At 46.9% G+C, this 14,829-nt stretch overlaps 1 protein-coding gene across 2 annotated transcripts in view; it reads right to left on the bottom strand.

The window, feature by feature from the left end:
* Positions 1 to 796: 796 nt before the first annotated feature.
* DDX56 (DEAD-box helicase 56) overlaps positions 797 to 14,829 on the bottom strand; it is a 232,368-nt gene continuing 218,335 nt past the window's right edge. For both annotated transcript variants that reach the window (XM_044084239.1, XM_044084240.1), the window contains exons 13-14: positions 2,754 to 2,836; positions 797 to 2,009 (exon numbers count right to left, since the gene is read on the bottom strand). In XM_044084239.1, coding sequence (XP_043940174.1) covers positions 1,926 to 2,009; positions 2,754 to 2,836 — 167 coding nt within the window. In that variant the 3' untranslated portion in view covers positions 797 to 1,925. The remainder of the gene's footprint in view (positions 2,010 to 2,753; positions 2,837 to 14,829) is intronic.

The following is a 14,829-nucleotide window of genomic DNA, read 5'->3' as shown; positions in this document are numbered from 1 at the left end:
CAGTGATACGGTGGCAAAGACAGATAAAACCCTAATTGTAACCCAACAATTCTTAATCGATTATCAACTACGGCAACAGATTAATTAACAAAGGGGTAAGGGAGGGTGGAAAAAAGTGGTTGATGCTGTCCTGCCTGTCTTGGGAGGAGACAGATGGACTAAAATGCTGCATGACTCTTCCTAGGGGAGGCAGAGTTACAGCATGCAGCACAAATGGGCTGAGATTCCAGTGCCTAGTAAGCTGTGTGTAGAGCAGCAGTCACTATTTGGTAACTGCAAGGCCGTATGTGCACTTGTCAGGGTGGAACTGTGTAAAGTCTGCTAACATTAAGCTGTTGTTGGCATCCATACAAAGACCAGGACAAAAAGCATCCACAATTTATGACTCCATGGATTAGAGCTCATCCACCACATAGCGCTTACCCCACTAATGGAGAAAGAAATGGGCAGGCAAACTGGAGGTGTTTGATGGAAGTCAGGCGGGAGAGACAAAAAGAACACATTTAAAAAAATCTCAGTCACAAGACACACTAGATCTAAAAGCAGTGTGCCCCAATGCAAGACTACGGCCTCCAATGATACATAGTAAGGGTTCGTTTTGTTCTTATACTCTAGGCTAAGGACTGATTATGCACAACACAAAGACTCAAAAACAACAGAATGGAAGGAGGTAAATGAAGTCTCCTCGTCATCCTTATTCACTGAAGGCAAACATCAATTTTCTCATCAGCAGATGTGGACATTAGCAACAACAAAACACACATGCAGGGTAAAACATGGATTTAGAGAGGCAGAATTAATGTTCTGGTTAAAGTTTTAATAAATACATTTTTTTATCACATTACTGGTAAAACTGCAGTGGCAAAACACAAAATGGTAGTTTCTGTTGCAAGTGGTATCCTACTGATAACTGGAAGAAAGAAAGGAGTTCCAGGTAGACAGAAAACACAGTTGATCATTTATGCCAATTTCTTCATGGAACTCCTGCCAATACTCATCCTCCCCTTAAAAAAGGTTTGCAGTCTGGCAGTAACTGCCTTTTTCCTTTAAGCCTCTTGTTTCTGAGGAAAGTAATGGTACACAAACAGTGAAGAAACATAGGGGAACCATAAAAATGTTACAGGCTGTCTTAACAGTATGAAAGAACAGCCCCTCCATGTATTAACGCCAGTTGGCAGTTTCAGTACTGGCCTCAGGTGTCTCATGGCTGGCCAATGACGGAGTATTAAATGGCCAAACATGCAGTGTACTCTCTCTACCTTGGGAAGGTTGGTGTTAAGACTTCTGTCTGTTTATCGGACAACCCCCCCCCCCCTATAAACTCCAAGAACTGTTACAGGAAAAAGTAACAGGCAGCCCTGAAAAATACCAGTGAAATGCACTTCAGGCTGTGTGGAAACCAAAGCACCCATACTGGCATCATTGTACATCATATGTTGGGTAAGGTAATTGCATATAAGACCAAAAGTTCCTGAGATTTGGGGAAATCCAAAATCACATGTAAAAAGTCTTCACGCTTCTGTCACTGAAATAATGTTCAAAGCATTTCTCATATCCAGTCTCCTTCAGAGATTATATTCAAGTGTTCCTCAGAAAAAGAGTGGAGAACTCTGCAAGACAAATGGCTGTCAGACCTTCTTTACAGAATTAAAAAAAGACACATTTCAAGGTATACACAGCCTGCAGGGGAAACATGTTACTGAAGACAGTGCGTTACTGAGGAATATGAGAATCCATCACAGCTGTTCACTTCTGGATAACCACTAAAGTGCAGATACCTGGAGTATGTGTGATAAACCCAACGGCAGAGTATCTGTTTTGCCAGGATGCACTTCCAAAAGTGATTTATTCACCATGTCCAAACTTGCACCAGTGTTTCAACAAATTATTGATGCGGCTCTCACCCACAGTCTGGGTGTTTGTCCTTACTTGCGTCTTGTCTGATCTGTTGACTGTGAAGACTTCTTTGTGTATTTGAAGCCTCTTAAAGGGTTCATCTTTCCATGTCCCTGCAGAAACAGAATACCTCAGTAAAAGTTATATGTAGAACTGTCAGTATCACAGTAACTGTCACTACTAAAACATACAGTGTATAAGTGCATCTGTCTGTTGCACATAAATACAAAAACTGGTTACAAACCGTTGGTTTACTATTCAAAGAGACTCAGGAAACTATGGATATGCTATCAAAGCACAGCTGCAGAGCTAGACGTACACAGTTCCTTTGCTCAACCCCAAGGGATGGTAAGGATAAGAGCAACAGCTCTGATGTGCCCTCTGCTGTCTTGTCCTGGATACAGCATGGCTGTTCCAGCCTTATTAAAGAAGTCAAGGGATGGTAAGGATAAGAGCAACAGCTCTGATGTGCCCTCTGCTGTCTTGTCCTGGATACAGCACCTGCTGTTCCAGCCTTATTAAAGAAGCTATGAAAAGCAGTCACTGCCTCGGGAACAAAATCAGACCATAAACAACAGATGCAAAAATATGTCACAACGACAAACCAGAAAAGATGTACAGTTAAAAGTGACAACAGTATCAGATAAATCAGAAATGACCTTAAGACCGAATCTGTAATCCAAAAAAAATCAGTAAACTTAAGCTGGGTAGAGAATTGCTAGTTAGCATGCCTACCTAGGAAAGGCACTTTACAATAGCAAAGGCAAGAGTTTTTAACTACAGTTTATACTTCTGTTGCAATGAACTTCATTGACATACACCAAACAATGAAATATAAGTGCAATTTATTATCAAACCTTGACATTCCTGTGCTGTACTGTGCGAGTCCTTTTTTTTCCACCAATAAGGGTCCGTGCAACTGATCGCAATGTCTTGGGGACTGTGCATAAAACAAAACAGATAATTACTTAATCCAAAATCAGTTTATCTAGTTAGTCAAGTCCTTCTGTACTACATCCAGGCAAATCCAGCAATGTAAACAAGTATGTGTGGTGAAACTGGAATACACTAGAGAGCCATTAATAAACTGGCTTATAATGCACAGGAAGCCTTGGTGCCAGTAATTAAAAATGATCTACATCAGAGATAGAAATGTAATCAAATACAAACCTCTGCTGCTCTAAATATGATGGAGTACAACACAGAAAGTGCAACACACTGAAGCCACTCTCCTAGAAAAACAAGTAGGGGTACAAATACACAAAAACAATTTTGCAAAACAGAAAGGAATAGTACATATTACAAAGTGCAATGACAAATACCTGTGCAACACAGAAAAAGAGGAATGAACATTACAAACCAGGTCCACCAGCAGAATTGCACTGCGGGCAAGCAAGGGTGTACGTTACAGAGCAGTTTTGCAATAAGCATCTATGCCAGAGAATTAGCTAGCTCATCTACTGCCCAATGCCACTCCCAATTTGGTATCCTTGAACTTTAAATTGGGAGGCAAAAAAATTCCACTCCTCACTTTTTTAAGCAGGGGTGCTAGGTCCTCTAAAACCCTCATCAGTAAGGGAGGAGAAAAAAAAGGGGGGGGGGGAGATGCTTTCCGATCTGGTAGCCTTTATTTGTCAGGACCTCTCAACCCTCATCTCGAGTGAGGAAAAAAAAAAAAAAAAAAAAAAAGTTTTCTTTAATAAACGATAAAAAAAGGGTTATATACTTGCTGCCATAACTTGGCATTTCTGCTATCCAGTGTCATTATTCATCAGAGATGGGTCTTCGATCTGACCTCAGATCTGAGCCGGCAACTATCAGACATATCCAGAGCTCTAGCTCCTCTCCTTCCCATAATTCGTTGCCATCCTGTACTCCTCAGACTGAGTTTGCTAAGGAAAAGAACCACCTAGGATGTTGAAGAAGATCACCATATTCTATGATATTGGCAATTCTAGTTCACCATGACCACCCCCCAGAAAGAATGGGGTAGGAGGGTGGGAATGTGGATCTCAGAAATTCTCTTTACTGAAGTGATGGCGATGAGAAAGGTGGTCTTCCATGAAAGAACTAAGTCACAGCCACTGGCTGGTTTGAAAGGTTTTTGCATTAAGCCTTGTAAGACCGCAGTGAGATCCCATGGTGGGGCAGGATCTTTAACTGGAGGCCTGAGGAGGAAGATTCCTTTAAAAAAAGGCAATGCACAACTTGGAGATTGTAGGGGAACTGAAAGCATTACATGAATGGAATCTAGAGATGGCTGCCAACTGAAGTTAGACAATAAAGAAACTGGCTGCTTCTTTGAAAAGAGATGCAGGGAAGAGAAGGATGGCTGATATCGAGCTGAAAAGGGTCAATGTTCTCTTTAGAGTCACAGAATACAAATCTCTTCCATTTACTCCCATAGACTTTCTTGGAAGCTGGTTTTTGGGAGGCTAGAATAATGTCTCGGATGGGGGAAGCAAGCCTGGACCATTGAACAATCACTGGAAGTGAAGGTCCTGTTTGGGTTCCAATATCCATGGAGGATATTTCAGGTGAGACCAGAGGAAGGGGAACTAAATCTGATGAGGGTGATAGAAGGCAATGAGGATTACCAAGAACTTCAGATGTTTTGCCTTCTGCAGAAACTCTGGGATCAAGGGTAGAGGGGGGGATAAGCATAGAGGAGACTGTGGGGGGGGGGATCATAAATCAGTGCGTCCCTTGGAGAATCCCCCGGAAGGGGAATCAGAGCGAAATAGTTGCTGCACTTGTTGTTCTGGGGATGCAAACAGGTCACAGCAGGGTTGGCCCCAGTGGCTAAAGATCAACTCTACTACGGACTGGTTAAGGGACCACTCGTAAAGGGGTCAAAATGAACCTGCTGAGCTTATCTGCCAGGATGATGGATTCCACTGGTATGTGAGTTGTAAGCAGAAAATGGTCTGAAGACATCGCCCATTCCCAAACCCTCATGGTCTCTCTGCACAATGGGTAAGAGCGGGTTCCTCCTTGTTTGTTGATGCACTACACCACTGACATGTTGTCGGTGTTGATCACAATAGTTCCTAGAGGAAAAATGTCCTGAAAGGCTTGTAATGTAAGGAGGACAGTTCTCATCTCCAGAACACTGTTATGCAACCAGGTTTCTACATGGGACCATGTGCCTTGGACCATCTTTCCCTTGAAAAGCCCCCCCCCCCCCCAAACTGGGAAGTGTCCATGCTCACAGTGGGCGAGTGGGAAGGAAGGAGGAAAGGTCTGTTGATCATCAGGTCGTCTGACAGCAACCACCACTGGAGATGTTTTCTGCAAGCTAAAGTAAATTTGATAGGAACAGAGAGAGGTTGGTATAGAATAGACCACTGAGCAGCCAGGGTCCATTGAAGTACTCGCATAAATCACCTTGCTAGAGAGACTAAGGGTATGGCAGCCACCATAGATCTGACAGCCTGAAATATCAGGCTTGCCAGTGTGGAAGACCGGTTTAAGACGGCTCGAACATGATCTCTCAAGGACTAAAGACAATGAGTGGGTAGAGCTGCAATATGGTTCACTGTGTCCAAGAAAGCTCCAATAAATTCTCAACTCTGAGTTGGGGATGGCTTCCCCTTTGTCAGGTTTATGGTGATGCCCAGATGGTAGACAAGGTTGAAGAAGTGATCCCTAGCCTGGAGTAGTTGATGCCTGGTTGGGGCAGTGAAGAGCTAGTCATCCAGATATGGAAAGATCCAGAATCCTTGCAATCTCTGGTGAGCTGCAACTACTGACATCCATTTAATAAACACCCTGGGGGCTGTGGTGAGTCCAAAAGACAGAGCTCTGAAACGGAAGTGACTGGTTCCCGGCCGGAAACTCAAACAACTTCTGGAGCGTCTGTCTACTTTGATGTGATAGTACGCATCCTTTAATTCCACTGAGCACATCCAATCATCCTTCCTCTGCAGTGGAAGAATGGAATGGACCATCACCATTCAGAACTTTGCCTTCTTTATGAGCAAATTCAGTTTGCTTAGATCCAAAATGGACTGCAGGTCCCCAGTTTTCTATGGCACTAAAAAGAAGTGAGAGCAAGTTCTGAATCCTTTTTGTTTAGTCAGGACCTTTTGGATGACTTTTTTTTTTGTAGCAGATTTAGAATTCTTGCTACTGCGTACTCTCTCTGATTAGGTGGAATATCAGAGTCTCTTTGATCTCTGATGGAGGAAGGAGAAAGGGGATATACTAACTTCTGGATATAATCTTTAGCACCCATTTGTTTTGCGTTGTATTAGTCCAGGCAGTAAGGTGCAGAGAAAAATGACCCCCAACTGCCTCCAGATATGAGCAGTCAGGCAACGCTTCAGGAGCACTGATAGGGCCCATCAGAGAAGGGCTCCCTGAAACCCTGATTCTGCGGGTCCCCTCTACCCCTGGGGTGGTGTCTCCCATTGAAACCACCTCCTCTGCCTCTAGAAGTATGATCCTTGCACTGATCTTGGGAAGACCCCTGAGATTTCTAGAACCAGGTTCTCTTTCCATTGCAGTGGTTTCTAGAAAAAGTGCACTGAGGAGTTGAAAACTTGACCTCTACTACAGACAAGGTCTTTCCTTCCTGTTCACTGCAGGTTAGGGTTTCTTTGATAGATGATCTGAAAAGGGAGGACCCATCAAATGGAGCATTGACAAAGGACGCCTTAAAGGGCTCCACAAAAATCATAAAGCCCCATCCGGGCATGTCTTTGAATAGCAATGCCTGAGCCAGCTGTACGTGAGGCACCCTCTGTGGAGTGGGAGATAAGCCTCATGGAAGAATTGTACAAGGACAAAAGAGTTGTCAGTCGGGGGGGGGGGGACTTTAAGCCCTCCGCCGACATGATCTCTGCCAGAGAGTCTGAGAGTTCCTTCACCAGTTCCCCCTGTAATCGAGTAAAGTGTGCCAGGTAATTTAATGTAATAGAGTAAAATGTGCCAGGTACTCTAACACTTGCAACAAAAAAGTGGCTGAGACATGAACAAGCTTATCAAACCTGTCCATTACTCTGGACTCCCTGTTCAGTGGATAGACAGTGGAGCTCTGTTCAGCTAGCTCCTTTTTGATAGCTGCCGCCACAACCATAGCATCAACTGGAATACCCTTGGTCCAGTACAACCTGTCCTTAGGCAAAGATAAAAACTTGTCCGGACATTTCTGGATCAGTTTGACAGAGTCCAGCACCTTCCAGGCCTGGTGGGACACCAATTACACAAGCTCATCCACTGGGGGGCCAACCAGGATGTAGATGGGCCCATCCCAAAAGCCTCTAAAAACACGGAGGAAGGATGTTGGGCCAACCAACCACCACTCTGCCTCAGGATCTCTAAAAGGTCTGCAGAGAAGACATACTCCAGTGGTGATCTGTGGGGATCCTTCCCCTTCACCAAAATCCGTGTCCTTGGTGATGGACTCAAAAGGGGAGACAATGTGCCTCATTTTGCACGACCTCTTATGAGGAATATCCTCTGTGGGATGTTCAGGAGAGGTCTCAGAAGAAGAGGGGACTCCCTCTAGGGGAAGAGTTTGAAGACTAGTCTGGATAGGCTGACTATGGGCAAGCATGACAGGCTCAAGTCTCGGATTCAAGAGGGGCTGGTAGGAAAGTTCTTAGCTCAAGGAGACCAGATCCCTATGACAAGAGAAGGTCCTTTCCACAACTTGGAATGCCGAGGGACCCGGTGAATCCCTCCCTAGTTCCACAGGAGCCAAGGGTACTGAAGAAAAAGGGCAGGGATCCTCGAGCCCTAGGTTCCAGGTAGACTCTGACCCAAGCTGACCAGTGCAGAAGTGCCACGAGGAAGAGACGGCTCCGACTTAGTTGGACCCAAACCCCTCCCCCAGATCAGAAAGTGGCATCCTGGATCCGATGACATCGGAGCAGAAGTCAGAGCTACTGTCGGAGTGGAGGAAAGGTAGATCCTCAAACCCGACCCCAGCTCTCTAGGTTGGCTATGATCCTGAGACTCCGATATTGAAGGACGGATCGAAGAAGAAGACAGAGCTTGGAGCGAAACACTCGCAGATCTCAAAGGGGACGCAGAGGAAATGATCCCAACTGGATCGGAGTCTCGAGAATCTTCCTGATTATCCTGTCCACCCTGACCTCTGAAAGTCTCCTAGAAGACATGGAAGAAGCCACTGACAGGGGCTTGGAGTGGCTGAATGATGTCTGCTGCAGTCCGAGGTAAGAAGCAGCCTCAACGCCCAGCACCAGTGTGGGAATCCTAGCTATCAGAGTTAGAAGGAGTAGCTTTAGGAGAAATGAGGATTAAGCAAGTACCAGTCTGATCCAACGAATGCTTTGGGTCCACCGGAGCAGAAGTTGGTCTGAGATTCGAGCCCGTTGGATCAGAAGGTCTAAGAATTTTGCAGGGTGTCTCTGAAGGTGTCCTCAAGGACTTGTGAGGGCATTTCTTGGAGTCTGAAGACCCTGCCACACTCTTGGAGGGGTTTGAGCCCCTGGAGAGAAACTTGCAGCAGGCAAGAGGCCTTTAAAATTTAACTTATTTTGTTATTTTTTAAACAACAACCGGCAAAAAGTAAGCCTAAAAACAAACGGCTCGAAGAGAAGAGAAAGTGCCGGCAAAGCCCAACTGCAGATCATGGAAGAGAAAGGAAAGGATTCTAACCTTGGAACTGCTACGGATGGGCGGATGGGAAGGATAAAGGAAACAAAAGGCATATCTGAAAATCTGGAAGAAAAAATAGCACTCTTACTGTCGGAAACAAGACAAAAGGCTTGAAACTCGAGAAACTATGCCTGTCACTGTTGGTGGCAAACGAGATCTGAGGGAATTAGAGGACAGTGCATTATAGGAAGGGGGAGAAACTTGAGACTTAGATCCTAGTCTGTAAAAGTGTGGCCGAGTCAGAGAGGGTTGGGATCCATAACCCAACCATGAGGAGGAATGAAACAGACAACATCAGATACTGAAATATATCTATGTTGTAAGGTAGTTCTGCACTTGTCTGTCTTGACAGTACAATTACCAACACTGGAGTCAATTTTGGGATGTTATCACTCAACATTCATTAATATACAAAGCTCTTTGTCATGAAATACTCTATATGAAAGAAACAATTTTCCCCTTAAATGCCTGCAACTGATGGAATAAAGGTTCTTTCTTTAGACAACAGTATACATATATGTATCGCTGGATTCATTTCAGAATTTTGAATTCCCAAAACTTCGAATTTCATATGATCGAGACCATATGATCGAAGTTTTAGAACTTCGAAACTCTGAAATAAATCTAAAAGGAACACAAAAAAGAAGTTATGTACTCACCATAACATTCCATCTGAGTAGGTAAACTTCATTTGTCAGAAACCTGTGGGTTTCAGATCCAATACGGATCTGAGCCGGCAGCATGCCAAGCAAAAAGATCCGAGCTCCAATCTTCTCCCCCCTACCCATACCACACTGCAACTTCCTTCCAATCCTCAGATCGAGTTTGCCACTCCAAACATGACACCATCAAACTAACCTGAGACCCCTAAACCAAGGACAAACCTCCAGTTCGTGAACTCCGAACATCGAGCTCAGCAAAAATAACGCCAAGGTAAGGGGGAAGGAGGGAGGGATGGTTGCTGACAAATGAAGTTTACCTACTCAGATGGAACGTTATGGTGAGTACACAACTGCTTTATCTGAAGCAGTTAACTTCATTTGATCAGCAACCTGTGGGACAGAGTCCCCAGCTACCTGAAATCTTGGAAGGCCCTTAAGGAAGGATATTCCGGAGCACTGCAGAGCCAAAGGATGCCCTTCCTCTAGACACCAAATCCAGTTTATAATGATAAATAAAGGTGTGAGAAGACGCCCAGGTAGCCGCTGAGCAAATGTCATCCAGGGGAAACTCTGGACCAGAATGCTGCAGACGTTGCCATAGAATGTCTAGAATGAGCATGAACTCCTACTGGTTCTGGTAAACCAAGCTCTATGTATGCTTGTAGAATACAAAGGGAAATCCACCTAGCAAAAGTCACTTTTGAAACTGGTTTCCCCTAAAAAGGGCTTAGCAAAAGAAACAAAAAGTTGATCAGATTTACGAAAGGCCACCGTCCTGTGCAAATAAAAACGCAACTGCCTGTGAACATCCAGCAAATGAAGTTTGTATTCCCCTTTGTTCTGAAAATTAGGGAAAAAGACAGGCAAATTAATAGATTGATTAATGTTTGTCTCGGAAGCAACTTTAGGGAGAAAAGATGGATTAGTCCTGAGAGACACCCTGTCCTTATGAAACACAAGATATGGGGGTTTCATACAAAGAGCTTGAAGCTCCAACACTCTCCTTGCTGAAGTTATAGCTACCAGAAAAACAGTCTTCCATGACAAAAATTTTAAGTCAACTGATGCCGAGGGCTCGAACGGAGGTGCAACTAAGGCCTGAAGAACCGCAGTCAGATCCCACGGTGGGGACAGGTTCTTAATAGGAGGTCTCAGAAGAAATGTCCCTTTCAAAAAGGTCTTACAAATTCTGGCAGCAGCGAGAGAGCCTAAATTGCCCCCTACATGGAAATGAGAAATAGCCGCCAACTGGACCTTCACTGTGGAAGAGCAGGCTCTTTGCTGGAAGATATGAGACAAAAAGTCTAATACTGCTGGGATCGGAGCAGTAAAAGGATCTAGATTTCCCTGTGAAGCCCAAATGGAGAAGCATCTCCATTTGCTACAGTATTTTTTCCTGGTAGAGGATTTATGTGCCACAACCAAGATAGATTTAACAGAAGAAGAGATACCGGGAGTCCTAGCAACTAGTGAACTGGAGCAGCCAAGCAGTGAGCTTCAGGCTGTCCAGATTCAGAGGAAGCATTCCTGAAGGGTGACGAATCAGATCCAGAATGGGATCCAAGATCCAAGGTGGAGCTATGACATGAGACCGTAGGCAGGGGAACCAGACTTGACGAGGCCAGAATGGGGCTATGAAGATCAATGTGCTCCCCAACCTGTGAGCTTTCTTAAGAACTTTATCATGAGCAGAAGTGGGGGATATGCATAAAGAAGACCGGGTGGCCAAGCATGAACAACAGAGTCTCTGGGGGCTTCCCCCGTCGGGAGGGATTAAAGCAAAAATCTCACTGCACTTCGCGTTGGAAGGCAATGCGAAGAGATCGCAGCAAGGCTGACCACACTTGAGGAAGATCTGTTCTGCTACACAAGGGTTCATAGACCACTCATAGGGAGAAAGGCTAGTTCTGCTCAATTTGTCTGCCAAGATGTTGGACCGACTATCAGAAAGCGGTTGGTGGAGATTGCCCATTCCCAGACTCCCATGGCTTCTCGACAAAGGGGATAAGACTTGGTTCCCCACTGTTTGTTGATATGCCAGACCACTGACATATTGTCTGACTGGATCGCAATAGTTCCCAGAGGGAGATAAGCATGAAGGGCCTGCAACGCTAAAGGAACCGCTCTCATCTCTACAACATTTATATGCAGAACGGTCTCATTTCGAGTCCACGTGCCTTGAACAGTCCTGCCCAAACTAAGCCCCCCCCACCCCACTGTAGGCGGGAGGCGTCCGTAGTCACTGTGGCTTGGGGTTGGGGCGCAAGAAAGGGATGTCCCTCATGCAAATTCCAAGATTGGAGCCACCATGTGAGAGAATTTCTGCACACTCTGCTCAGAGGGATTGGAAAATCTAGAGGTTGATGAAGAATCGACCACTGAACTTGCAACGTCCACTGTAAAATTCTCATATGCAGAGGAGCACAAGGGATCAGGTTGATAGCTGCTGCCATGGACCCTAAAGCTCTTAGGACTAATTCTGCAGGGGGTGCAGAGGACTGCAGAAGCGCTAACACATGAAGTGCCAGGCTGTGTAGTCTGTCTGGGGTTAAGAATGCCCTGGCCTGACAAGAATCTATTCTCGCACTTATGAAGTCTAACACTTGAACAGGTTGAAGGGAAGACTTCCTGAGATTTATGGTAATCCCTAACCGAGGTGATATCCACAGAAAGAAATCTCTGGCTAGTAAGAGTAGATGCCTGGTGGGCGCGGTGAGGAGCCAGTCCAGGTACGGGAAGACCTGAATGCCCTGAAGTCTCAGGTGGGCCGCTACAACTGCCATGACCTTGGTGAACACCCTGGGCGCTGTGGTGAGACCGAATGGTAGGACCCTGAATTGATAATGACTGGCCCCTAGCCGAAAGCGGAGGAACCTCCTGGATCGCCTATCTATCAGAATATGGTAATACACATCCTTGAGGTCTATCGAGCACAACCGGTCTTCCTCCTGCAGGAAGGGCAAGATAGACTGAAGCGTGACCATCCGGAACATTTCCTTGGCAACGAACAGGTTCATTGTTGATAGGTCGAGAATCGGCCTTAGGTCCCCCGTCTTTTTTGGTACCAAAAAGAACCTGGAATAGATGTCTGATCTGGACTGGTCTGGGGGCACCTGCTGGGTGGCTCTTTTTTCTAGTAGCTTTTGTATTTCCAAGGCCGCTGCCTCCCTCTGAGCGGGTGGGACGTCTGGGAGGCACCTTGTGTAAGGGGGCTTGTTTATGAAGGGAATAGAACAGCCTCTGGATATTATTCGAAGCACCCAGTGATCTGTCGTGATGGACTCCCATTGGGCTAGATGCATCAAAAAACGCCCCCCACTGCCTCCAGAGAGGAGCAGTCGGGCAACCCCTCAGGGTTGCTGCGTAGGTCGCTCTGAAAAAGGTTCACGTGACCCAAAGTTCTTTGGCTCCACTCTGCCTCTGGGCTGGCATCCACCTTGTCCCCCTCTGCCTCTGGCGGAGGAGCCCTGAGCGTTCTGGGACTGCTGAGTTTTCCGGAACCACAGCTTCTTTTGACCTCGCTGGTTCCTGGAAAAGGACCTTTGAGGGTTAGAAAAGTGGATCCCGACGGCTGACAGCATCTTCCCGTCTTTCTCGCTCTGGACAAGCATATCGCGGACAGTCTTGTCAAACAGTCAAAGGGTGCGTTAGCGAAGGACGCCTTGAAGGGTTTACGAGAAGTCGCAAAGACGGAGCCAGGCGTGACGCCTTAAGGCGATGCCAGACTCGCTAGCCCTAGCAGCTCCCTCAATGGCATGAGAGAGTAAATGCATGGACATATTGGACACAGACTTGAGAGTGGCCATACAAGCCGAGAAGATCCGTTTATCCTCGACTGACATGGACTCCGGGGGAGACTCAGTGTACTCTTTCACGAGGTCCCGCTGCAGTCAAATTACATGGGCCAAGTAATTCAGAGCCCTTATAGTAAATGTGGCTGAAGCAAAAGTCCACTTTCCAAGATGGTCCATAGCCCTGGACTCCTTGTCTGGGGGGGTGGACCAAGGAACTTTCTTGGGCGAGTTCCTTTTTTGTGGCCGCCGCCACCACCATGGCATCAACCGGGGAACCTTTGTTCCAAGAATCCAAGAAGCTCAATCTGCCGGTGGACTCAATATTTTGTTGGGCCTTTTGGGTATAGGCTCCACAGTGTCTGATTCCTTCCAAGCTCTGGTGGTGATAATGTCCACCAGAGGGTTGGCCAGGGGGGACACCCAAGAGGTAGATGGGCCTGTGTCGAACACCTCCAGGAATACACACTCGTCAGAGGAAGGTTTCTGGGTGCCCCCCCCCCGGCGAAGGATTTCCATAATGTCTCCAAAGGAGGCGTCTTCGGGGGATGATTTGGGAGAACCTTTCCCTTCCTCCAAGTCTGTATCCTCAGTGAGGGACTCAGGGGAGTCCAAGTGCCTCCTTTTACACTGGCATTTGTGAGGGACCTCCTCGGGTGGACTCTCCGGGGAGGGCTCACAAATGGTTTTGTGTTACTCCAAGGGAACTGTCTGGGGCGCAAAAGACACAGGCTGTCCCTGGGGGGACTGGATGACGGAAGACAAACCCAGCTGTGAGGGAGCAGGGATGGACCCCGAGGACAGAGTGAGGGGGTCTCGATCCTTCAAAGAGAACCATCTCCACAATGTCGAATGCCGAGGGAGAACCGGCCTCCCTGAAACAGGTAGTGAGAGTAGCCGAGACCCTCGGATCTGACGAAGGGATCGGAGCAGAGGTTGGAATGGCCGGACCGGAAGGGATGGTATGCCCCGACCACAATGGGGCCGATGACACACTCATACCTTCGGATCCGATGCCCAACTCTTGGCTCCGAGAGCTCAGATCTAAAAGAGGATCAGACAGACTCGAGGGCATGGCCGGCGTCGAGGCCGAAGGCACCATCGGCGCCAACTCCAGGGCTCCTCGGATCCATAGACTCCGATATCCGATGGTGGATCGGAGAAGGAGCTATCTGGGCAAAAAAGGAAGCCGAACTCCCCGCACCCGGAGGAGGGGCCAGCAGTACCCCCATCTGCAGATGAGTTTGTAGAAACCTTTGCATCATCCGATCCATATCTGCTTCAGAGATGCTCTGATTCGATCTGGAGGATGCCACAGACGCCGGCTGGAATAGCCGACGCGAAGACGACCTCGAGGGTTGTCTAGCTTCCTCCTCATCTGGCTCCGGAGAAAAAAGTGGTGAATGGAGCCGAGGAGAGAATGGCCTGGTAACTTTTACCGGAGAAAATATCACCTTAGTGGGAGGGGCCATTGGATCCAACGCAGCCTGTCACTTGCGGCCCCTCTCTCTATCTTTATCCTTTTCCTTGTCTAAATGCCTCTCTGCCTCCCTGTGCTTTTCTTTGACTTTGTCTTTCTTGGCCTCTCTCTCTCCCTGTGGTAAGGTGGGAGGGTGAGCCCGGACAGGAGAGAAGGGCCTAAAGGCTGAACAGCCACAGCCATGGCTGGTGAAGAAGCAACAGAAGAGGCAGAAGCTGATTCTGCAGGTAGAACACCCACCAGAATTAACTTGTTCCTGCGATCCCGCAGGGCTTGGGGGTTGAAGGCCGCACAGATCTTGCGGCCAGAAGACAAAATGGGCCACCCCCAAGCAAACTACACACAGAGTGTGACCATCGGCTGGAGACAGCTT

This window comes from Protopterus annectens, chromosome 9.part0, assembly GCF_019279795.1.
Source record: "Protopterus annectens isolate FY-2018-M chromosome 9.part0, PAN1.0, whole genome shotgun sequence".
Lineage (NCBI taxonomy): Eukaryota > Metazoa > Chordata > Ceratodontiformes > Protopteridae > Protopterus > Protopterus annectens.
Note: the sequence above shows the minus strand (reverse complement) of the source record. Positions and strands in the feature narration are given on the sequence as shown.